Genomic DNA, 23,611 nt, shown 5'->3' with positions numbered 1-23,611 from the left:
CCGAAGATACGGCGAATATGGCCTTGATAACATGGTGTACAACACTGCACAGTGAGATAGCGGGGAAAGCATATTTTTTTATTATTTTTATTATTTATTATTTTTATTATTTTGTTTCATTCATGATTTTGTAAATAGTTTATATTTTCTGTTTGTTTACATGCGATGGATTGTTTGTTTTGTTTTTTCTGTTTTGTTTGGCGTTTTTTTTTTTTTTTTTTTTTTTTTTTTTTTTGTAAATAGTAGACATATATTAGTTTTAAGTAGTATGTAGGTAGAAGGGAGAAAGATGAGTTGGAGATCTCGGTTTTTTTTATTCCATTTTTCCGAGGCATATGAAGATGATGAGTAGGGCTTATTGCTAAATATTTATTAAAAACTGAACGGACTGGCCTTTGCCAAAGTATACTAGTAAATAGAATAATACATCTCTAGATAGACATAAGTGCTTAGAGGATAAGGGATATATATAAATATATATAGACAATAGATTTAAGTGTGATTTACATACATTGTAATAATGAATTATATGGAAAAATAAAAGACAAGTATACGTAAGGCAACTATTACAGTGTTAACAGTGTTTGTGTGCATATCGTGAAGTGAACTAAAAACCTCTAGTGAAAAATGGCTCGTACTAAGCAAACTCTTTGGAGGGAGTCTGTGGTTGATGACGGGTCTGTGGTTGATGACAGGTCTCTTTGGAGGGAGGGTTGTTTTGTTGACCGGGATGATGTGGCCTTGGCCATTTCCCGTAGGCCTGCGAGGAGGTCTTGCGGCATTGACGGTGTCCCCGAGGTGGCACTTAAGAAGGCTGGCGACGTTGTTTTTGTATTTTTGGCGGTGCTTTTCAATCACTGCCTTAATTTGGGATATTTTCCAAGGGCATGGAAGACGGCTGTGGTTGTGCCGGTTCCCAAGACTGGCTCTGACTTGACTCGCTGTGGTGGATATAGGCCGATTTCTCTTCTGTCGGTGTTCGGGAAGATCTTGGAGTCCTTTGTTCTGGCGAGGGTCTCTGCTTTTGTTGAGGATAGGCGAATTCTGGCTGATTTTCAGTTTGGCTTTAGGTCAGGGCACTCCACTACCCACGCGCTTGCAGTCTTTAGGGACTATGTAGTGGATGGCCTTGGCCGGGGGCGAGGTGCAATTGTGGTCAGTCTGGATTTCGCCAGGGCATTCGACTCTGTCTGGCATGAGGGCTTATTGTTTAAGCTCCGGTCGTTGGGCCTTGCCCGTCAGACTTATAGGATGGTGGCGGATTTCCTGAGGGAAAGGACTTATAGGGTTAGAGTGGGCGAATGTCTCTCTTCTGAGAGACAGGTGCTAGCAGGTGTGCCTCAGGGCTCTCTGCTAGGGCCTATGTTATTTAACATATTTGTCCATGATGTCCCTAGTCCGCCCTCGGGGGGTTTGCTACTCGCCTATGCTGATGACGTGCTGGTTGTATTTTCTGGGGCTAGGGCGTCTGCTGTGGAAAGGGCGTTGAACTCATTTCTGGATGAGCTTTATGCATTCTACTCTAGGTGGAAGCTGCAGTTGAATGTGGGGAAGTGTTCCGCTTTGTTGGTCCGTGGTGGGCCAGGGGTCGTCTTCCCCAACTTTAGGGGCTACATTCCTGATTTGTTTATCGGGGGTGGCAGGATTGAGGTCTCCACTGTATTGAGGTACCTAGGTGTTGTCTTCGATACTAGATTTGATTTCTCGGGACACGTTCGTCATGTGCTGGATAAGGCTAGGCGTTTGTATTTCGCCTACGCTGGGCTTCTTCGGATGAGGGGGGGCCTTACCAGGGAGGTTAGGCTGCTTATTTATAAACAGGTCATTAGGCCTGTCGTTTGTCATGCCTTTCCTGCCTGGTTTGACATTTCCTCACGACATATGGAGAGGCTCAGGGTCTGGGAGCGGGGTGTTCTTCGCTCATGCTTTGGCATGTGGCCTTTTTCTCATGGGGATGGGACCTTTAGCTCACCGACCTGCAGGGAGCTTTATGACACGTATGGTTCTGAGAGACTCGATGTGTTTTTGATGAGGGGTGCCCTAGAGTTTGCTACAAGGTGCCATAACCTCGACAACGCCCTGGTATCGGATCTTTTATGCAGAGACGTTGACCTCGAACCCGCCATGGATAGGAGACACCTCCCATTTGCCGCTCTTCCAGCGCTTACTGCCGCTGGGCATGTATTTATAGATGGCCAACTCCTATTCTATCATAGGTTGAATGGTTCTTTTGACCTGAATCATCTGGTGTACGACACCAGCCAGTAGTCTGATGATGGCCGCAGTGAGCATTGTGGTTTTTATATTGTAAATAGTGTAAATAGTACTTTTTATTTTCTTTTTACTTTTTAATTTCCTTTTTATTTCCTTAGTTTAAGTCATAATGAATTTTTATTTAGTTTGTAAAATAATGAATTGGTATTTTTTGAATCTGTATTTTTTGTACCTACCCTCTGTGTTGATGTTTGTTTTTTCTTTGAAGGATTAGCGGCTGTTGCCTTGTAGCGCAGTCATATACTATATGTTTAAGAGTATCCATAATTGTAATACATTGGAATAGTAGCCTGTAAGATTTTAGCAGTAAGCGTAACTGTACATATATAGGAAGATTTTATCAGAAATAAAGACGCTATTTTGAAATTGAAATTGAAATTGTAAGGCAACTATTACAGTGTTAACAGTGTTTGTGTGCATATCGTGAAGTGAACTAAAAACCTCTAGTGAAAAATGGCTCGTACTAAGCAAACTGCCCGTAAATCTACTGGTGGCAAAGCCCCTCGTAAGCAATTGGCTACCAAAGCTGCTCGTAAGAGCGCACCAGCCACCGGTGGTGTTAAGAAGCCACATCGTTTCCGCCCTGGTACCGTTGCTTTGCGTGAAATCCGTCGCTACCAGAAGAGTACTGAGTTGTTGATCCGCAAATTGCCTTTCCAACGTTTGGTTCGTGAAATTGCCCAAGATTTCAAGACTGACTTGCGTTTCCAGAGCTCTGCTGTCATGGCCTTGCAAGAAGCTAGCGAAGCCTACTTGGTCGGTCTCTTCGAAGATACCAACTTGTGTGCCATCCATGCCAAGCGTGTCACCATCATGCCCAAGGATATCCAATTGGCCAGACGTATTCGTGGAGAACGTGCTTAAATTATTGACATTTTAAAAGCCAACTTTTTTTTACAAAAACAATCGGTCCTTTTCAGGACCACAATATTTTTATAAAAAAGAGAAAAAAATTTATTCAAAACTTACACCTTTTTATTTTTATTAAAATAAATAAATATAGTCTTTTTTTGGGGATGGAAAAATACACTATTTATATTAAAAAAATTTTTTTCTTTTCTATGCGTTTTACTTTTGGTAATATTGGGTTTCAAAACATGGAGCGAAATCAAAAACTTTTTTTTAAAAAAAAATTATTTAATTTACTTTTTATGTTAAATTGAAAATTTTTATTTTCTATTAGCAACAGTATATTTGCTGTTATTCTTTTTGCAAAATTTGATTTTTCGTAGTAGCTACATAACAAGAATGAATGAAGATAAAAACAGGCAGGCCAATACATTCGAGAGAATTTTAACCTTAAATAGATAATTTAGATACATTGAATATAAATTTTTTCTGTATTTTTTATTATTTTTAAACAAATGATATTTTTTGCTATTCTAAAAACTGTCTTAAAAAGAATAAAATAGTATTTTAATATTTTAAATTATTAAAGGGAAATAGATTTCGTTCGGTATGCAACTGTTCTACATTTGCTTGCTTAGACAAGGGCATTTTTGAATTTGTGTTTAATTTCCAAAAAAAAATTATATATTTTTTTAAATTTGTGATTGCAACAATACATTGTTTAGAATTTACATTTTTAAATTTTTTATTTAGTTTCAAGTCCACTTTATATAGAAAAAAATATTTTATAATAAATGCAATAGAGCTCACCGCACATTTTGCATAGCCAACGACGTTGGTATAACATAGCATCGTAATATTTTAGACTTTTCGTAACAAACGTACACTTTTTACAAATTATGTAACATTTTAATAGAAATCTATCATTTCTATAATATTTTATGATAAAATTTTCCTAAAACATTTTTACATTAGAGCTTTCAAATTAATTTGCAGAAAAACTTTTATTCATGGAAAATACGCCAATATGGTGAATTCAACTGTCATAGACTACATAATAAAATCGATTATTTCACTATGAAAATCATCCAAATTTTCACTTTTTTTTACACTTCTTTCAAGAAAACATATCAAGATTCCATACTAAATTTTTATAAAAACCAATTTTCAATAAAAATTGGAAAATTTTTATAATTTAGTTACAATTTTATCATAACATTTTTATAAACTTTCAACTCAAACCCTTATAACTCGGTAACGCTTAAAGATAATTAACTCGGATTTTCTTTAATGATTAGCTGGATATCTCTACTAGAAGAATTGTATAAAAAATAAAAAGAAATTGTTACTATCTCATCGTAAAATGAATAATTCTGTGAAAACTTTTGTAAAAATTTTTATTCGCTTCCACACAACGTTTCGCAAAATTTCGTAGTTGACTACTATGTACTTCTCATAATTTCGATGTACCCAGCCATCACTAGTCTAAAGGTTGAAACCATATTTTCAACCAATCAGCGTACACCAGTAGTGAGTGTATATTTACAAAGTGTTAAAGTGTGTTTAAAAAGAAAAATATAAGTGAAATCATGTCTGACGCCGCCGTTGTTGAAGCCACCGCATCTCCAGTCGCCGCTGTTGAGAAAAAGGCACCTAAGAAAGCCGCTGCCAAGGCAAAGAAACCCTCTGCTGCCCCAAGCCATCCACCAACCCAACAAATGGTCGATGCTGCCATCAAAACATTGAAAGAACGTGGTGGTTCCTCATTGCCTGCCATCAAGAAATACTTGGCCAGCACATACAAAGTTGATGCTGTAAAATTGGCCCCATTCATCAAGAAGTACTTGAAGAGCGCTGTTGCTAGTGGAAAATTGATCCAAACTAAAGGTAAGGGTGCCCTCCGGTTCATTCAAATTGTCCCCATCTGCCTCGAAGGAACCTAAAGCAAAGAGCGCTGAAAAGAAGAAGAAGGTCCCAGCCGGTGATAAGAAAAAGAAGGCAGCAGCACCCAAAAAGGCAGCCGGTGAAAAGAAAGCCGCTGCAAAGAAGCCTTCCGCTGCTAAAAAGACCGCCGAGAAGAAGAAGACCGAAAAGGCCAAGGCTAAAACTGCCAAAAAGACAGGTACAGTTAAAGCTAAACCCGCAAAAACAGCCGCCAAAGCATCAGCCACTAAACCAAAGGCACCCAAGGCAAAAACCACCGCTGCCAAGCCCAAAAAGGCTGCCGCAGCAAAGAAGCCAGCTGCCAAGAAGACCGCCGCTAAGAAGTAATTTTTCCATGCAAAATTACTTATCATGTCAAAATGATTATTTTCGATATTCGAAAGCAGTATATCTAACAGCCCTTTTCAGGGCTACAAAAAAATTTTTAAAAAGAGACCAAATTTAACTCAAACAATTTTTTAATTACCTAATAAATACTATGTTAATTTTAAGGGAAAAGCTAATCACAGCCCTTTTCGTAGCTGTAAAACATCTGTTGAAATCTTTTAATACCATTGTTACCTACTATGGGAATACATTACCCTTTAAGGAAATTTAAGTAATCACATGTTAAATGGGATTTTTTCCGCAACTGGATTAACTGTTTCACTTAGGGTCATAAACCAAAGCAATTACTAAGAACTATGAAAATCAGTTAATGTTAAAGAAAATCTCATTTAGCATACCTAACCAATAAGAGAGTGGCGTACAATATTCCCTTCAAAAATCGCACTTAGCATACCTATTTCATTCTTTACGAGCATACCTACCCATAGATCTCGCGTACAAACGCATAAGTCCACATATACATCTCTACACCATTTCACGCTAACATACTAGTATACATCCCTAAAAAATTTAGTATCAACACACACGCTCACATATACTCGAACATCAATACAACGTTGCATACCGAGTGTTTGAGCATAAGAGCAATATGTGTTGATCATATTACTGTAGATGTAGATGGTGCTAAGCAAGGAGGGCAATATTAGAGTATGGGTAGTATACATATTTTATTTTAAAAAAGTAATAAGGGCAATGTGAGGGTGAGTGGTAGATATATTTTTTCTTTAAATTTGTAAATATAAATTAATTTTAGTTGAATAACGAATTAAGTCTCTTTTTTAATTTATTTTGTGGCCCTGAAAAGGGCCTTTGATGTTGTAGGGAAAATATTGTACGACGAAATAAGTATGCCATTTACTTGGAGCTGGTGTACTTAGTAACGGCTTTGGTACCTTCACTGACAGCGTGCTTAGCCAACTCACCGGGCAATAATAGACGGACGGCAGTTTGGATTTCCCGACTGGTGATGGTGGAACGCTTGTTGTAGTGAGCCAAACGGGAGGCTTCGGCGGCGATACGTTCAAAGATATCGTTGACGAAACTGTTCATGATGCTCATGGCCTTTGAGGAGATACCAGTATCGGGATGGACTTGCTTCAACACTTTGTAAATGTAGATAGCATAACTCTCCTTACGCTTGGTGCGTCTCTTGGTCTTGTCACCCTTAGTGATGTTCTTTTGGGCTTTGCCGGCCTTCTTTGCTGCTTTACCACTGGCTTTTGGAGGCATTTTCACTTGGTTTTTTTTTTAAGTCACACAAACACTTTTAACACTGTTCACGATTTTGTGTGTTTGATTTTTATTTATTTTATTTATTTATTTATTTATTTACCATATTTTTCATTTAACAATTTTTGCCTTATAAGCTACGATCTTATGTCTTATTTTCTTTAGCATATATATATATATATTTCTATAAAGTTCTTACATTCTAATTATATACTAATGTTTTTGGTAGGCCAGCCAAACCCATTATCCTTATTTCATTCTAGTTCCACTTTAAAAGCCCGTGGAGTCTCTTATCATATTTGCCCTAGTAAAAAGGTAAAGAAAAACTCTAGGATCTAACTCTCAAATGTTTTTTTATATTTCCTACTTAAAACTAATAAAACGTATTTACATAACAAAAACTAAAAAGGAAATCATAATAAAACAAAAATTCAAAAAGGTATTTACATAATATTCACAGGTTCATAAACTTAAATTAACAATCCATTCTTGAAAGCAAAATTATTAAGGTATTTACAAAAAGGGCATAAAATTATTCTCTCCAAATTCTATTTCCCCCATAGGGGATCTCTCATTGCGAAGTACGATAAACAAGATCGTCAAAACCGTATGTTCGGAACCGTCTATGATAAAACAGCAGCCGACCATTCTCATCGTAAAGTTTCCCATTCTCGGACATGTTTAACAAGGAGGCCGGGGGTAAGTATGCCCCTTGTCGAATGTATCGGTCAAAAGTCTCATCAGAGACAGCGCAGCCCCTTACCATCTCATTTGGATGGCTGGAGCATTTCGAGAGTTGATCAAGGGCAGTCCGTGTCATAAATACATCGATCCGGCCCAAAGCGCTCAATTCATATATCCTCCTACAGCTAGGCCTGATCCAGTGCCCTTCCTCATCCATCCTGCATCTGAGATCCAGACAATATCTAAGGATCCTTCTCTCCAACATCCGAATCCTCTCCATCTGATGAGATGATATGGAGAACCATATCGGGAATCCGTATGACATCGACGGACGCACAATCTGTCTATATATGGCCAGTTTAACCCTCCGGCTCAGGCCTCCCCTTCCCGCGAGGGCACTGTACAATGCCTGGAAAGCCATCCTACCCTTCGCCATGACATGGTCCACATGACGCGTATAGGTCATGTCCTCTTGAAATACAATGCCCAGGTACTTCAGGACCCTTGCATTAGCAATCACCTCCCCTCCGATGGTCACCCTAGGTATATATCCCCTAGCGTTCTTGAATATCCGCTTCTTGATGCCCTTGAACATAATCGTTCTGCACTTCTCCACGTTGAGCGAGAGTCTCCATCTGTCGAAATAAATCCTGAGGGTCTCCAGGTACCTGGTCAAATTCCTCTCAGCTATCCTCGCGCTGGCATGAGTGGACGCCACCATTATGTCGTCCGCATATATTAGCAGAAGTTCCCCTCCCTGTGGGAGAGGAATATCTGCTAAGTATATGTTGTACAGTACAGGGCCCAGCACCGAGCCCTGTGGTACCCCCGCCATCACGGCCCTCGTATCAGACCTAACGGTCCCTAAGGCCACAGCAAATGATCTGCCTCTGAGGTACTCCCCCACCAAGGCAACAACATACCGATCGAAACCGAATGTCCTCATCTTCTCTACAATACCCATCTGCCACACGGTATCGAAGGCCTTCTGGAAATCCAAGCTGACGGCTATGGTAGCACAGCGGTCGTTCAACCTTCTTGTCACCCTGTCCGTCAGGGTCATCAGTGCATGTACCGTCGAGGTCTGCCTTCTAAAACCAAATTGGCAATCGCCAAGAACAGCCTCCGTATCGAGATGTTCGTTCAGCCTCTCCAGAATCACTATTTCAAACAGCTTCCCCACGTTCGATAGAAGCGAGATTGGCCTATATCCACCTGGGTCAGTGGGATCCTTGCCCGGTTTAGGTACTGCGACAACCTTGGACACCTTCCACTCCTTAGGGAAATATCCAACATTTAATGAGTGGTTGAATATTAGGGTCAGGGCAGACCATGCCCCTCTGCCAGCCCTCTTCAGAACAAAATTCGGGATTCCGTCTTCTCCACAACTCTTTTTGTTATTTAGCCTCTTGAGATAGGCTCCTATTTCCTCCACTTTGACCAGCCGTAACGGTACTGCGGTCGATCCCGGGATCACTGTCCCATCTGCAAAATAGTCTGTGCCAAAATCCACCATAGGTGCCAAGGGCTCTTCATCGTCATCAGGGGCGTATCCGGCTACAGCAGTCCCCTGTATTCTCGCAAATTCACTAGCTAGTATCTCGGCCTTTTCTCGATCGGCCACAGCTCTCCTGCCACCCGAGTCCACCAAGTCATCGATTCCCCTTCTCCTTAGGGCACCACTCAGCCCCTTCACCTTTCTGTACATGTCCTTGTCTGCGGAGATGGCCTGCAGCCTTCGAAGGTAATACTCCTCTTCAAACCTTGCTATCCGCTCGCCAATCAGTTTATTCATCCTCTTGATAATAGCCTTCGCAGTGGTGTAGCCTTGCGGGTCAAGAGTCCTATGTACTCTCCTCCTGAGCGTCTTCTTTTGGCGGATCAAATCCAAAATGTCGGGCGGCAGTTCCGGCAACCCATCTCTCTTTGGCGTAACCTTCCTAATGGTCTCTACCATGGTCTGATTAATAGCAGATGAAAGCTTTCCAACTGCCTCATCTATCTCAGCCGGCAACACATTGCGATCCCTAGGGAGCAATTCCGATCCAAGCCTCTCGGCCAGTTTCCGATTGAAGGCCCTGACATCCATCCTATTGAAATCATAGACCTCCACCCTCTCTCCAGCCCGCAACCCAATAGTTGTGGCCTCTAACACCACCGCCTTATGATCGGATTCAAAATCCACGATCCTCAGTCCACCCCTCCTCATGGCACCCTCTGTAGGTCGAATACCCACAGTAGTCAGAATCATGTCTATATACGACCCTGTCCCCATCGCACACCTTGTCGGCCCAACCGTAGGTCTAACCAGCAAAGACGGGCACGACAGCAGCCACTCGTAGAGCGCCCTCCCCCTTGTGTTCATCTGGACCCCACCCCATGAGCCATGCTTGGCATTAAGATCTGCGCCTATGACCGCCTCATCAGTCCCAATGACTGCCTCGACCGCATTGAGGCTTCCCACTCCCAGCGCCTCAGTCGGCCGTAAGTACAACGACATGGCAACGACGCTCCTGCCCCCGGTCCCTTTGATCCTGACTACTGTAGCCTCGACGTTTCCGAAATCCGACGCAAGCCTCTCCCCACTCAACCTGTCCGTCAAGCATATCGCCGTACCACCACCGGCGCTGCCCCCTCTCCGATCCTGCCTAAAGACCGTATAGCCCTGCAGACCATATGTGTGCCTAGCTGATAACTTCGTCTCGGCTATCAGTAGTACATCAGGTCTGTGCTCCCTCACAAACAGCTCCAAGCTCTGGCGAGACACTAAGGAATTCACATTCAAGAAAATACACTTCAAACTAGTCATAGAGTCTCAGGCTAAGAAGCAGACCGAAAACGCCCTGCAATCTCTCATCATCATTCGTATATCGCCTGTATGTGTCGACAAACCCATTCACCTTCCTCATGCACGTGACAAAGTCCTTTCCTATGAGCCTCTTCAGCTCCCCATCAAACCAGCCCATCGCGGCTCCTACCTGCCCAGACGCTTCCCTAGACACCGGTACCGCATCCACCCTAGTCCGTAAACCGGCCGACTCAGCCATCCCTACAGCGCCAGCGAAGGTCCTACCCTGCTGCACAAAACTAGGCGCCACCGCCTCTCTCCGGGGCCCCACCGCTCTATTCACATTATTCGCCCTCGCAAACGACTTCCTCTCCTCCATCTCCCTAAGGAGACTTATCCTCTTTGGACACTCCTTTGAACTGGCCACGTGGCCATCCACCCCGCAATTAACACAGTGAACCTGCCGACCTATTCTCCTCACTATCTCCCCGGTCACAGGGTCCTTCTCCAAAGTCTCCTGACAATTCTGCTCTCTATTCGGGACCTCGCATTTCCCGGCCCCATGCGACTGGCCGCACTTGACGCATCTGTACGGCATTCTACAATTAGTGGACACATGCCCGAACCTCTGGCAATTATGGCACTGAACCAGACCCTTCCTCTTGTGGGTCTCAACCCTAACCCTGCAGTTCAACAGATACCTAAGCCTCCGAAAAGCCTTTATATCAGCACTCTTGTCCAATTGGACTACCCATCGGTCACCCCTCAGCTTGACCACATTCCTCAGACCCAGCTCCGGCATATTCTCATTAATATACCCCTCTAAATCCTCCTTGTCAAACGTGTCCGACAACCCCTTTATAATAACCGAAACCGGTTTTAACTCCCTCGGCGTAAAGGTGAAATGAGAGACCCCCCTTTCCTCCAAAAACTTCCTAATCACCTCATGGTCCCCATTCGTATTCAATTTAAGATTTATCAAGTTCTTATTAACAATATGCAGTGAAAAAAGATTATGTCCTAATCTCTCCTTAACATTACTTATCAATACCTTCGAATTGGAATTATATATTTTTATGACGGGTGGGCTGGCCTTACCTTTCGATCCTGTTGACGTTGTCGGTCCCTTTGTTGTTGAATTAATTTGGCCTCTCTCATGATCCATGGCTTCCTTCTCAGTATTTCTCTGCAGTTGTTGTTGTTGCTGCCCTGGCTGTTTTGGCACTGCTCCTTTGTTGGCTGGTAATGTGGCCTGCTGCCCTGCTATATCTACATTCATGTCCATATCGATTTCATGGTCGATTTCTAGGCTCCACTCTGTTGCTGTTATATGATGTGCTGTCGGCATGACATCGGCTTTTGTGATAGTTCTAGTCGGGTTGTTGACGACTTCCGTTGTTTTTGTAGTTTTGCCGAGGGGGTTGGCTGCTTCGGCATTTATATTCGTTTTTGCCATTGTTGTCGTTTGGCAATAGTTCACATTATTTGGCGGTTGGAGATTGATGTTGGCGTCTCCACCGGCCAATTTTGATGTTAATTGATTGTTTACCATCATAAGCTCATTTATTTTCTGGAGGGCTATCTGATGATCATTTTTTAATTGCTCTAGTTGTCTCGTGAGCTCTATTATTGCTGCATCGGCTTTCAATTTTTTGAAATCCCTGTCGCCGGAATTTCCCGATCTGTTTTTCTTTCTCTTCGTGGATTCACGACTCTGAACCACCTGGAAACCATCGGCTGTTAAAAATTCTTCTTCGGCAACATTGGCGTTGAGAGTACCATTAATGCTCGGGTTTCTATTGTTCATAGAATTGACTACTATGCGATTCTCATCGTCTGGGGTGCCAATAGCACCACCACTGCTATCACTCATGATGCACTTCAAGACTTCGTAATACTACGAAAGTTAACTTCTTTTGCACTTCGTATAAGTTCACTTCTAACACTTGATGTTTACACTTCGAGCGCTGCTCGGCTTCTCCTCTTGTCTAGTTCAATCTTTTAATCTCCCTTAATCTCCCTTAATACTTACCATGGATTCATGGATTCATATTTATTTTCCAATTCACTTAAAATTATTTTACATTTCCATTGTAGTCCTATATACATATAATACTCAACATGCTTATTCTACATTTCTCTGAGTCTATAATAATTCCAAATAAATTCTAGCAAGGCCAGCCCAGCCGATTTACCATAAGTATCTATTCCCGAATGCACGGATACATTAAATCCTCCCCGAAAAAATGGAAAAACAGGGAATGTAAAACCTACTATATAAAACCTAAGCTAAACTATCACTAACTAAATCTAATAAAACCAAAACGAATAAAAGAAAGAAATGCGTCCATCGCAATAAAAGCAAAATAAAATAAAATAAAATGAACAAAATCATAAAGCTATATACATCTCCACAACTATCTACACTATTTACAATCAGACCACAGGCACCCACTGTGCCGTGGCGTATACCATATCATCCATGCCATATTGGCGGAATCTCCTGTGGTAGAAAAGGGTACGTCCCTCCGAGTCACAAAAATGCATTTAATTCCCATCAGGAGCCATGCTCAAACCAAGGCCGAACAGCGCCTGCCTTTTCTCAGCATCAGAGTTCAGTCCCCTGAAGGTCTCAGCGAACCCAGCAATCTTGGCCATGTATACATGGAAGTCCTGTCCGAACAGCCGTCTACACTCCGCATTGAAGAAGCCCATTGCCTGAGCCGCCCTCTGCGCCGTCTCATTCCTCATTCCAACTGGGGTGATCGTTGGAGAATTCACATGCCTGGCAACGTTGGCATAAGAGCCCGCGGTCATCCTTGGTGGTGGTGGCGCCGGAGCCAGCACCTGGGCCCTCTTTGGAGGCGCCATGGTCACTTTCCTCTCTTGCATGCGCTGGAGTACTTCCAGGCGCTTCGGGCAATTCTTGTCGCTGGCCATGTGTCCGCTAGCCTTACAATTAGCGCAATATAGAGGGGCAACAGCCGCCCTGACAATCTCCCCTGTAGCCGGATCCTTGGATAAGGTCCCTTCTCCCCCGGCCTCGGCCGATGGCACACTGCACTCTCCTGGTCCGTGTGGAGATGCGCATCGCACGCATCTGTGCTCCATGCTGCAATTGGCCGCAACGTGCCCGAACCTCTGGCAGTTATGGCATTGGGTAACCCCTCCTGCTTTGTTCTTCACCATGTCTATTCTGCAGCCCAGTATGTATCTTTGCCTACGGAAAGCCTTCACATCGGAATCCTGGCCTAATTGTACGATCCATCTGTCGTACATGAGTTTCTTTATGACCATATCGCAGATCTTGATGCCAGTCGCGTCCAGGAAGGCCTTTAAATCCTCTACGTCATAGGTGCTAGACAAACCAGAAAGCATTATCGTATATGGCCTCATATTCCTCGGTGTGAAGGTGTAGAAGGACGTACCCTCTCCTATCAAATATTGCTTGACCCTAGCGTGATCTTCCAGTCTCACTAATTTAAGAACAATCATGTTCCTATTCTTTATATCAATATTAAAGAGATCATGTCCTAAAAGCCCCTTAAGACCTGACATGAATGTCTTAACATTTACCCCATAAACCTTCACTATAGGTGGGCTGACCTTACCTGATCCAACGGTCCTTCCCGCATCCGTGTTCGAGTCAGCGCCTCTGTTCCTGGTAGTGGTCCTCTGGTGATTCAAGGTTGTTGTTTTCATAGTTGTTGATGACTTTCCATTATTAGCTTGGGTCGTTTGTGGCTGCTTCTGTGTGGTCTTGCGAATAGCCCCTTTTGACATGTCTACAGTCGCCGGCGGTGCGACATCATCCTCTTCCATCAACGCCGCACCGAGGTTTTCGGCTACCTCGGTGGACCATTCGGTTATAGCCTTACTACCAGATGTAGCTATGGTAGTGCTGTCATAGTTGGTTGCTGTTGGCTGCAATTGGTGCATGGCAGCTTTAGTGGTGGTGCTGGCAGCAAGCCAGTTTGTCGTAAATGTACTACCAGATGTAGTGGTGGTAGTAATATCATTGTTGTTTCTTGCTGACTGCGATTGGTGTACAGTAGCCTCAGTAGTGATGTTAGCAGCAGCAACGAAACCAGATCGTGTGCCTTCAAGCTGTTCAATTTTACAGCGCAGCGTCTCCACAAGAGCACACTGTGCTTCCATTCTAGCAATCAAGTCCTGATTCCGCGCTTCAAGATTTCTATTCGCTGTCTCAAGCCTCTCAACGGCAAGTTGCAATTTCATGGCGTTATAGCTGGAATCGCCATCAGAACCATGGCCCTTCTTCCGCTTCCGCATTTTTGAATCTTCCTTGTCAGATTCAATTGACGATTTAGCCAAATCCATGGGGTGGCCGTTAAAATCAGTATTTTGCTGTCGCCGACAGTCGTTCTCATTGGGTCGTCGACCGCCAATGTCATCATTGTGGTTGCCAGACATGTTATTGGCACTGCCTTCCAGTGTCACATTCGATAAATTGGCCGGAATATTTATCTCATAAGAGAAATTCTCGGCCGACACTTTAATCGTTTCCACCTTCTCCTCTATCTTAAAGCAATTGCTTTATCTCACTTCACTTGTTTAATTATTTACTGTTCACTGCACTTCACTTGGTGTTGTCACCACGGCTGCTCAGCCAATAATAATAATAATAATACTTACCATGCTGCGATACCTCATATTTATACAAAATCCGCTCTGAATTTACTACATACACATACGCTTCGATCTATCTTCGGGGTTGTTCGTATACACTTCGTGTGTACAGATACAAATGTTGAAGCATATACGCAGCACACACCCTTATTGGAAACTGTAGCCCGCCAAATTTTTTCTATAAATATCGGGAATCGCTCCGTAAGGCAACTATTACAGTGTTAACAGTGTTTGTGTGCATATCGTGAAGTGAACTAAAAACCTCTAGTGAAAAATGGCTCGTACTAAGCAAACTGCCCGTAAATCTACTGGTGGCAAAGCCCCTCGTAAGCAATTGGCTACCAAAGCTGCTCGTAAGAGCGCACCAGCCACCGGTGGTGTTAAGAAGCCACATCGTTTCCGCCCTGGTACCGTTGCTTTGCGTGAAATCCGTCGCTACCAGAAGAGTACTGAGTTGTTGATCCGCAAATTGCCTTTCCAACGTTTGGTTCGTGAAATTGCCCAAGATTTCAAGACTGACTTGCGTTTCCAGAGCTCTGCTGTCATGGCCTTGCAAGAAGCTAGCGAAGCCTACTTGGTCGGTCTCTTCGAAGATACCAACTTGTGTGCCATCCATGCCAAGCGTGTCACCATCATGCCCAAGGATATCCAATTGGCCAGACGTATTCGTGGAGAACGTGCTTAAATTATTGACATTTTAAAAGCCAACTTTTTTTTACAAAAACAATCGGTCCTTTTCAGGACCACAATATTTTTATAAAAAAGAGAAAAAAATTTATTCAAAACTTACACCTTTTTATTTTTATTAAAATAAATAAATATAGTCTTTTTTTGGGGATGGAAAAATACACTATTTATATTAAAAAAATTTTTTTCTTTTCTATGCGTTTTACTTTTGGTAATATTGGGTTTCAAAACATGGAGCGAAATCAAAAACTTTTTTTTAAAAAAAAATTATTTAATTTACTTTTTATGTTAAATTGAAAATTTTTATTTTCTATTAGCAACAGTATATTTGCTGTTATTCTTTTTGCAAAATTTGATTTTTCGTAGTAGCTACATAACAAGAATGAATGAAGATAAAAACAGGCAGGCCAATACATTCGAGAGAATTTTAACCTTAAATAGATAATTTAGATACATTGAATATAAATTTTTTCTGTATTTTTTATTATTTTTAAACAAATGATATTTTTTGCTATTCTAAAAACTGTTTTAAAAAGAATAAAATAGTATTTTAATATTTTAAATTATTAAAGGGAAATAGATTTCGTTCGGTATGCAACTGTTCTACATTTGCTTGCTTAGACAAGGGCATTTTTGAATTTGTGTTTAATTTCCAAAAAAAAATTATATATTTTTTTAAATTTGTGATTGCAACAATACATTGTTTAGAATTTACATTTTTAAATTTTTTATTTAGTTTCAAGTCCACTTTATATAGAAAAAAATATTTTATAATAAATGCAATAGAGCTCACCGCACATTTTGCATAGCCAACGACGTTGGTATAACATAGCATCGTAATATTTTAGACTTTTCGTAACAAACGTACACTTTTTACAAATTATGTAACATTTTAATAGAAATCTATCATTTCTATAATATTTTATGATAAAATTTTCCTAAAACATTTTTACATTAGAGCTTTCAAATTAATTTGCAGAAAAACTTTTATTCATGGAAAATACGCCAATATGGTGAATTCAACTGTCATAGACTACATAATAAAATCGATTATTTCACTATGAAAATCATCCAAATTTTCACTTTTTTTTACACTTCTTTCAAGAAAACATATCAAGATTCCATACTAAATTTTTATAAAAACCAATTTTCAATAAAAATTGGAAAATTTTTATAATTTAGTTACAATTTTATCATAACATTTTTATAAACTTTCAACTCAAACCCTTATAACTCGGTAACGCTTAAAGATAATTAACTCGGATTTTCTTTAATGATTAGCTGGATATCTCTACTAGAAGAATTGTATAAAAAATAAAAAGAAATTGTTACTATCTCATCGTAAAATGAATAATTCTGTGAAAACTTTTGTAAAAATTTTTATTCGCTTCCACACAACGTTTCGCAAAATTTCGTAGTTGACTACTATGTACTTCTCATAATTTCGATGTACCCAGCCATCACTAGTCTAAAGGTTGAAACCATATTTTCAACCAATCAGCGTACACCAGTAGTGAGTGTATATTTACAAAGTGTTAAAGTGTGTTTAAAAAGAAAAATATAAGTGAAATCATGTCTGACGCCGCCGTTGTTGAAGCCACCGCATCTCCAGTCGCCGCTGTTGAGAAAAAGGCACCTAAGAAAGCCGCTGCCAAGGCAAAGAAACCCTCTGCTGCCCCAAGCCATCCACCAACCCAACAAATGGTCGATGCTGCCATCAAAACATTGAAAGAACGTGGTGGTTCCTCATTGCCTGCCATCAAGAAATACTTGGCCAGCACATACAAAGTTGATGCTGTAAAATTGGCCCCATTCATCAAGAAGTACTTGAAGAGCGCTGTTGCTAGTGGAAAATTGATCCAAACTAAAGGTAAGGGTGCCTCCGGTTCATTCAAATTGTCCCCATCTGCCTCGAAGGAACCTAAAGCAAAGAGCGCTGAAAAGAAGAAGAAGGTCCCAGCCGGTGATAAGAAAAAGAAGGCAGCAGCACCCAAAAAGGCAGCCGGTGAAAAGAAAGCCGCTGCAAAGAAGCCTTCCGCTGCTAAAAAGACCGCCGAGAAGAAGAAGACCGAAAAGGCCAAGGCTAAAACTGCCAAAAAGACAGGTACAGTTAAAGCTAAACCCGCAAAAACAGCCGCCAAAGCATCAGCCACTAAACCAAAGGCACCCAAGGCAAAAACCACCGCTGCCAAGCCCAAAAAGGCTGCCGCAGCAAAGAAGCCAGCTGCCAAGAAGACCGCCGCTAAGAAGTAATTTTTCCATGCAAAATTACTTATCATGTCAAAATGATTATTTTCGATATTCGAAAGCAGTATATCTAACAGCCCTTTTCAGGGCTACAAAAAAATTTTTAAAAAGAGACCAAATTTAACTCAAACAATTTTTTAATTACCTAATAAATACTATGTTAATTTTAAGGGAAAAGCTAATCACAGCCCTTTTCGTAGCTGTAAAACATCTGTTGAAATCTTTTAATACCATTGTTACCTACTATGGGAATACATTACCCTTTAAGGAAATTTAAGTAATCACATGTTAAATGGGATTTTTTCCGCAACTGGATTAACTGTTTCACTTAGGGTCATAAACCAAAGCAATTACTAAGAACTATGAAAATCAGTTAATGTTAAAGAAAATCTCATTTAGCATACCTAACCAATAAGAGAGTGGCGTACAATATTCCCTTCAAAAATCGCACTTAGCATACCTATTTCATTCTTTACGAGCATACCTACCCATAGATCTCGCGTACAAACGCATAAGTCCACATATACATCTCTACACCATTTCACGCTAACATACTAGTATACATCCCTAAAAAATTTAGTATCAACACACACGCTCACATATACTCGAACATCAATACAACGTTGCATACCGAGTGTTTGAGCATAAGAGCAATATGTGTTGATCATATTACTGTAGATGTAGATGGTGCTAAGCAAGGAGGGCAATATTAGAGTATGGGTAGTATACATATTTTATTTTAAAAAAGTAATAAGGGCAATGTGAGGGTGAGTGGTAGATATATTTTTTCTTTAAATTTGTAAATATAAATTAATTTTAGTTGAATAACGAATTAAGTCTCTTTTTTAATTTATTTTGTGGCCCTGAAAAGGGCCTTTGATGTTGTAGGGAAAATATTGTACGACGAAATAAGTATGCCATTTACTTGGAGCTGGTGTACTTAGTAACGGCTTTGGTACCTTCACTGACAGCGTGCTTAGCCAACTCACCGGGCAATAATAGACGGACGGCAGTTTGGATTTCCCGACTGGTGATGGTGGAACGCTTGTTGTAGTGAGCCAAACGGGAGGCTTCGGCGGCGATACGTTCAAAGATATCGTTGACGAAACTGTTCATGATGCTCATGGCCTTTGAGGAGATACCAGTATCGGGATGGACTTGCTTCAACACTTTGTAAATGTAGATAGCATAACTCTCCTTACGCTTGGTGCGTCTCTTGGTCTTGTCACCCTTAGTGATGTTCTTTTGGGCTTTGCCGGCCTTCTTTGCTGCTTTACCACTGGCTTTTGGAGGCATTTTCACTTGGTTTTTTTTTTAAGTCACACAAACACTTTTAACACTGTTCACGATTTTGTGTGTTTGATGGCTTACTCGGAATATTTAAACCATTTCATGCACAAGATATTCAGGTAGACGAAAACAGTCGCTATGTTTACGAAAACAACCCTCTAAAATTAGCTACACGTTGGATCCGAAAGTATAAATACTGCAGTTCATGCTGCGAACTAATATGAGTGTTTAGCTCTTGTGCAGTGCAGACCAGTTTCGGAGTGTTCAAGTGTTTGATAACGAATTTTAATCTCAGTGTTTGATGACAGATTTTAACCTGAGCCAGTGGGCATTTAATTTGATTAAGTGCAATTGTGAGAAGCGAGAGTAGTCACCAGGGTTGGCAAAACCTAAGACTTTTTGTTTGGAGTACCTTGCTTTTTTGAGAAGCGAGAGAAGGCAGCAGTGCTGCGCGAATTACTTATTACTTTACCTGTAATTTTGTGAAGTGCATAGGAGGCGCTGTAGTGGAGATTAACGAGTTTTTGTTGAATATTCGCGGCGAATGCAACGGTGGACGTGAGGAAGCCGTTGCAGTAGCCCGTGTTCCTGCATTTCGACCCGCATCTGGGCCGAGAGGTGAAATATTCTTGCAACCTGATAAAATGGTTCATGGAAATGAAGCAGATCTTGCTATCACTAAAAGTGAAGGCACCTTAAGAACTTTTGAATTACCGAATTCTTTGAACGTTGTTGCTGATATGCAACATGATTTGGATCCAGCTGCGTTATCAGCTGACAAGAAAGCGGCTGAGAGAGCCGATATGACTGTGGCCTCCGACTCCAATTCCGTGTCAGGGGCAAACCCAATCCCTAAGAAGAACAAAAAAAAGAGAAAGAAGCGTAAAAGTGACGGAAGCAACGATTCCGATTGCGCATATGCTGACTTTAAACTGAAGCTGGACAATGAGAGAATGGCTGATGAGCTCCGCCTGGCTCAGACTAAGATGGATGAGTATCGCCAGCAGATAAATACACTCATCAATACGGTCCAGAGATTGTCCGACGAAATCTCTTTGCTGCGAAATTCTCTTGCTGAAGGGCATAATGAAGAAGATAATGCTGCCTGGGTAGCCGAAAACTCAGGTATGGCGATGGATGAAGAGGAGACAGTGGTCTTGGCCGACGCTGGCAAGGCAATAAAAGATGGCCCGCTGCCTAGGGCATCTTCATCATATGCTAGTGGGCTAGCATCTTCAACTGACGCAGTTCCGGGAACGGCAACTGAGAAGCCGCCCCCTCCCAAGGCGACGAAGGCATCTACATCTTGTGCTGGTGCACTGGCAGCACCAACTAACATGACTACAGTGACGACGACTGATAAATCGCCTGCTCCCAAGGCAACGAAGACATCATTTGGCTCTGGAGGAGTTAACACCGGTGCCGTTCCAAGGGCTCCGGCACCTGTTGGTTCTAGTGATACGACTATGGCTAAGGGCGTCTCTAGGAGACTCCTTCCGGCGATAACCCTCTATAATGTAGGTGTTAGAGAGGCAACGACGATTTTGTTGCGCCATTTGAAGAAGGAAGAATTCGTCATTAAGTTGGCAGGTAAGTCATCGATTTCTATAAGAGTTAGAGGGCTTGAGAATTTTGAGAGGATCAAGGGGCTGCTCAAGGAACGTGGGTATGAGGCACATACGCACACCCCTAGGGAACTGTTGCCTTACTCTATTTTGATTGTTGGGCTGTCCAGGGAGTTCACGAAGGATGAGGTGCGGGATTTCTTCTCCTCGCTTGAATTTAAGGTCGTATTTTTGGATGCGACCAATGTGTCACCGGACAAGTGGGTTGTCCGCCTTGGTAGGGACACGGATGTTGAGAGGCTGTACAAGGTTGACTTGATGCTCCACTGCAAGGTAGTTTTGCGTAAGAGTAAGGGCCGTGACATAACACAATGCTTCAACTGCCAGAGATTTTCCCATGTGTCTGCGAATTGTACCATGAGGTACCGCTGCGTCAAATGCGCTGGTTCACACGGCCCCGGTAATTGTGGGGTACCGCCTAAGGGGCAGGAGGCCGACGAAGGACAGCAGTCTACCGAAGCTGGCGATAGCCAACTGCGGTGTGCGAACTGTGACGTGGCTGGTCATGCGGCCAGCTCACGCACCTGCCCAAGTCGCCAGGCTCTTCTGAGGAAAGTGACCGAAAGGAAGCAGGTGGCTCAGGATAAAGCCAGGGCCCGAACTACTCGGTTGAGTAATTTGAACTCAGGCGTATCCTATGCTTCGGCTGCTCGGTCACACCTCGGCGCCCCACAATCCCGCGCCCCCCAACGCGCTGCTCACTTCGAGGATTTTTCGGCTCGCGACCGATACTTGCCTGACCCCTTGGGGGTCCCGCGTCCTGGTATGGAGGATATTCACCGCCGCGGCAGGACTATTGCTGAGTCCTGTCGGGACTACTTTGGAAGGGATCTGATGTCGGTGATGGCCAGTATCAGGGAGTTTGGTCCTGAGTTTGACAGGCTGGAGAGAGAAGGGAACGGCCCCAGTGCGTTGTTGGGCCTTCTTATGCATATACAGGGTTTCTAATGTTGAACGCCATTTTTATTAATGTGAATTCACTTGTTTCGTTGAGCAAGAGACACTTCCTTCGTTTATTTATAGATGAGCATTGCCCGGATATTTTACTGATCGCTGAACATCGATTCTCTAACAGGCATAGATTCTCCATGGATGGTTATGTGGTTTATAGGCAGAACAGGGAGGCAGGTGCTGGTGGTGGCACGGCGGTTTTAGTAAGGGAAACCTTTAGGTCTGAACAGGTTGTGATTGGTACTGGCCTGATTGAGTCTTGTGCCAGCAGAGTTTGGAGGTCGGATGGTTCGTCGGTGGTTTTTGTGTCGATGTACTTGCGCCCGCAGTTTGAGCTTAGAATTGGTGATTTGGATTCCTTGGTCGCCTTGGCTGGTACTGATGAAGTTTTGATAGGTTGCGATTTGAATGCTAAGCATCCCGCCTGGGGAGGGGCCGAGGCGGACTCTAGGGGTCGTTTACTTCATAGATTCCTTATCGATTCTCCGGAATTTGACACGGGTCCCACCGACGAACCGACCAGACCGAATGGCTCGGGTGGGTCGCACATTGATTTATTTCTTTGGACCCCCGGCATACCTCCGAGGGATGGAACTCCTCTGATGACACATGACTTTGAATCGGACCATAGGGCGGTCCGTTTTCCCATTGCCTTGATTGATCTGCAACCGCGTGAGCCCACGACTTTTTTCAATTTCCCAAAGATGAATGTCCGCCGCTTCAGGCGACTTTTAGGAGATCGTCTACCGGCCATTTCTCTTCCGACTGACTCGAATGTGACCCGCGAGATGATTGATGTTTGCATAGAGGACCTTTCCTCTGCTTTTGGCGAGTCTATTGCGGGCTCCACACCGAGGGTTACCCCCCGGTCCGCTTCCCTTGGCCCGTTGCCGTCGCATATATTACGATTTATCCAGGAGCGTAAACGTCTGCGTAGAGTGTTGCATAGGTCTGGGGATCCCGGACGCCATCTCATTCTCCGTGCGGATATCCGAAACCTGGGCAGGATTATTGAGGGTGCCATATACAACTACGGGAAGGACCGTATGAAGGAACGATTGGAGCGGATACGGGTCAACTCCTGGACGTACGGAAAGGTGAAGTCCGCTGCGGGTCTTGCCGCTAGGGAGCGCATAGAGGGGATTCGTTCGTCGAATGGATCGATCATCTTCGATGATAGGGGTAAGGCGGAATGTCTCGCTGAGACCCTGGATGGTGTGCAGGATGCGATGGACTCGGTTGACACCTCACTCAGATCCATGGTGGATAGTGCCGTGGCTGATGTGGATGATGGGACGCCGCTGGTGACTTTTTCTAGGGTATTTATGGCTGATGGTTCTACGATTTCAGATAGGTCGGAGTGGAGTAGGGGGGGCTTTGTCTCTTCGGTCCAGGTGCGCGAGATGTTGGTCACCAGACCTTCGAAAAGATCTAGTGGGATTGACGGAGTTCCGGACATTGTATTGAAGAGGACAGATGAATTGGTTCATACCTTTCTCGCTGTCCTCTTCAATCATTGTCTGAATCTTGGTTACTTCCCGGGAGCTTGGAAGAAGGCCATGGTGGTCCCGATTAGGAAACCCGGCGCCGATCCACTCTCTGCTACGGGTTATCGACCTATCTCTTTACTCTCGTCTTTTGGCAAGCTACTTGAGGCGTTTCTTCTCTCCAGGATTAAGGATGTACTTGAGGACAGGAGGATTCTGCGCGATTGCCAGTTCGGCTTTCGGTCTGGCCTTGGGACCTCGCACGCACTTGTAGCCCTCACCGACTTTGTTGTTGGGGGCTTCGAGAGGAGGTGGGGTTCCATTGCGATCAGTTTGGATTTTTCCAAGGCGTTCGACACGGTCTGGCACAACGGCCTTCTTTATAAGCTCCAGTCCTTTGGCTTTGATCATCAGACATGTAGGATGATAGCAAGCTTCCTTCGGGGGCGCGTATATAGGGTTAAAGTCGGCGAGGAGATGTCTGTGCAGCGCCACGTTTCAGCAGGGGTGCCGCAAGG

At 43.0% G+C, this 23,611-nt stretch overlaps 6 protein-coding genes and 1 pseudogene across 6 annotated transcripts in view; 4 read left to right on the top strand and 3 right to left on the bottom strand.

Annotated features, from left to right (window-relative positions):
• The window catches only part of LOC131995567 (uncharacterized), a 446,417-nt gene that overhangs the window by 7,303 nt on the left and 415,503 nt on the right, over positions 1 to 23,611 (bottom strand). The window lies entirely within an intron of this gene.
• LOC131995581 (histone H3) lies at positions 2,687 to 3,138 on the top strand. Its single transcript, XM_059364352.1, has one exon. The coding sequence runs from the start codon at positions 2,728 to 2,730 to the stop codon at positions 3,136 to 3,138; it is 411 nt and encodes a 136-aa protein (XP_059220335.1). The 5' UTR covers positions 2,687 to 2,727.
• Positions 4,713 to 5,665, top strand: LOC131996113 (histone H1-like; annotated as a pseudogene).
• On the bottom strand, positions 6,310 to 6,684 carry LOC131995607 (histone H2B.1/H2B.2). Its single transcript, XM_059364376.1, has one exon. The coding sequence runs from the start codon at positions 6,682 to 6,684 to the stop codon at positions 6,310 to 6,312; it is 375 nt and encodes a 124-aa protein (XP_059220359.1).
• Positions 15,040 to 15,491, top strand: LOC131995578 (histone H3). Its single transcript, XM_059364349.1, has one exon. It carries the CDS (start codon positions 15,081 to 15,083, stop codon positions 15,489 to 15,491), a length of 411 nt encoding a protein of 136 aa, XP_059220332.1. The 5' UTR covers positions 15,040 to 15,080.
• Positions 17,066 to 17,746, top strand: LOC131995574 (histone H1-like). The gene has a single exon (XM_059364345.1). The coding sequence runs from the start codon at positions 17,066 to 17,068 to the stop codon at positions 17,744 to 17,746; it is 681 nt and encodes a 226-aa protein (XP_059220328.1).
• On the bottom strand, positions 18,662 to 19,036 carry LOC131995606 (histone H2B.1/H2B.2). Its single transcript, XM_059364375.1, has one exon. It carries the CDS (start codon positions 19,034 to 19,036, stop codon positions 18,662 to 18,664), a length of 375 nt encoding a protein of 124 aa, XP_059220358.1.

Source organism: Stomoxys calcitrans, chromosome 3 (assembly GCF_963082655.1).
Source record: "Stomoxys calcitrans chromosome 3, idStoCalc2.1, whole genome shotgun sequence".
Taxonomy (NCBI): domain Eukaryota; kingdom Metazoa; phylum Arthropoda; class Insecta; order Diptera; family Muscidae; genus Stomoxys; species Stomoxys calcitrans.
This window is presented reverse-complemented; position numbering and strand designations above follow the sequence as displayed.

Bases quoted from the DNA above. Each gene is read 5' to 3' on its own strand.
- LOC131995606 (XM_059364375.1), bottom strand. From the start codon at position 19,036: ATGCCTCCAAAAGCCAGTGGTAAAGCAGCAAAGAAGGCCGGCAAAGCC.
- LOC131995578 (XM_059364349.1), top strand. From the start codon at position 15,081: ATGGCTCGTACTAAGCAAACTGCCCGTAAATCTACTGGTGGCAAAGCC.
- LOC131995607 (XM_059364376.1), bottom strand. From the start codon at position 6,684: ATGCCTCCAAAAGCCAGTGGTAAAGCAGCAAAGAAGGCCGGCAAAGCC.
- LOC131995574 (XM_059364345.1), top strand. From the start codon at position 17,066: ATGTCTGACGCCGCCGTTGTTGAAGCCACCGCATCTCCAGTCGCCGCT.
- LOC131995581 (XM_059364352.1), top strand. From the start codon at position 2,728: ATGGCTCGTACTAAGCAAACTGCCCGTAAATCTACTGGTGGCAAAGCC.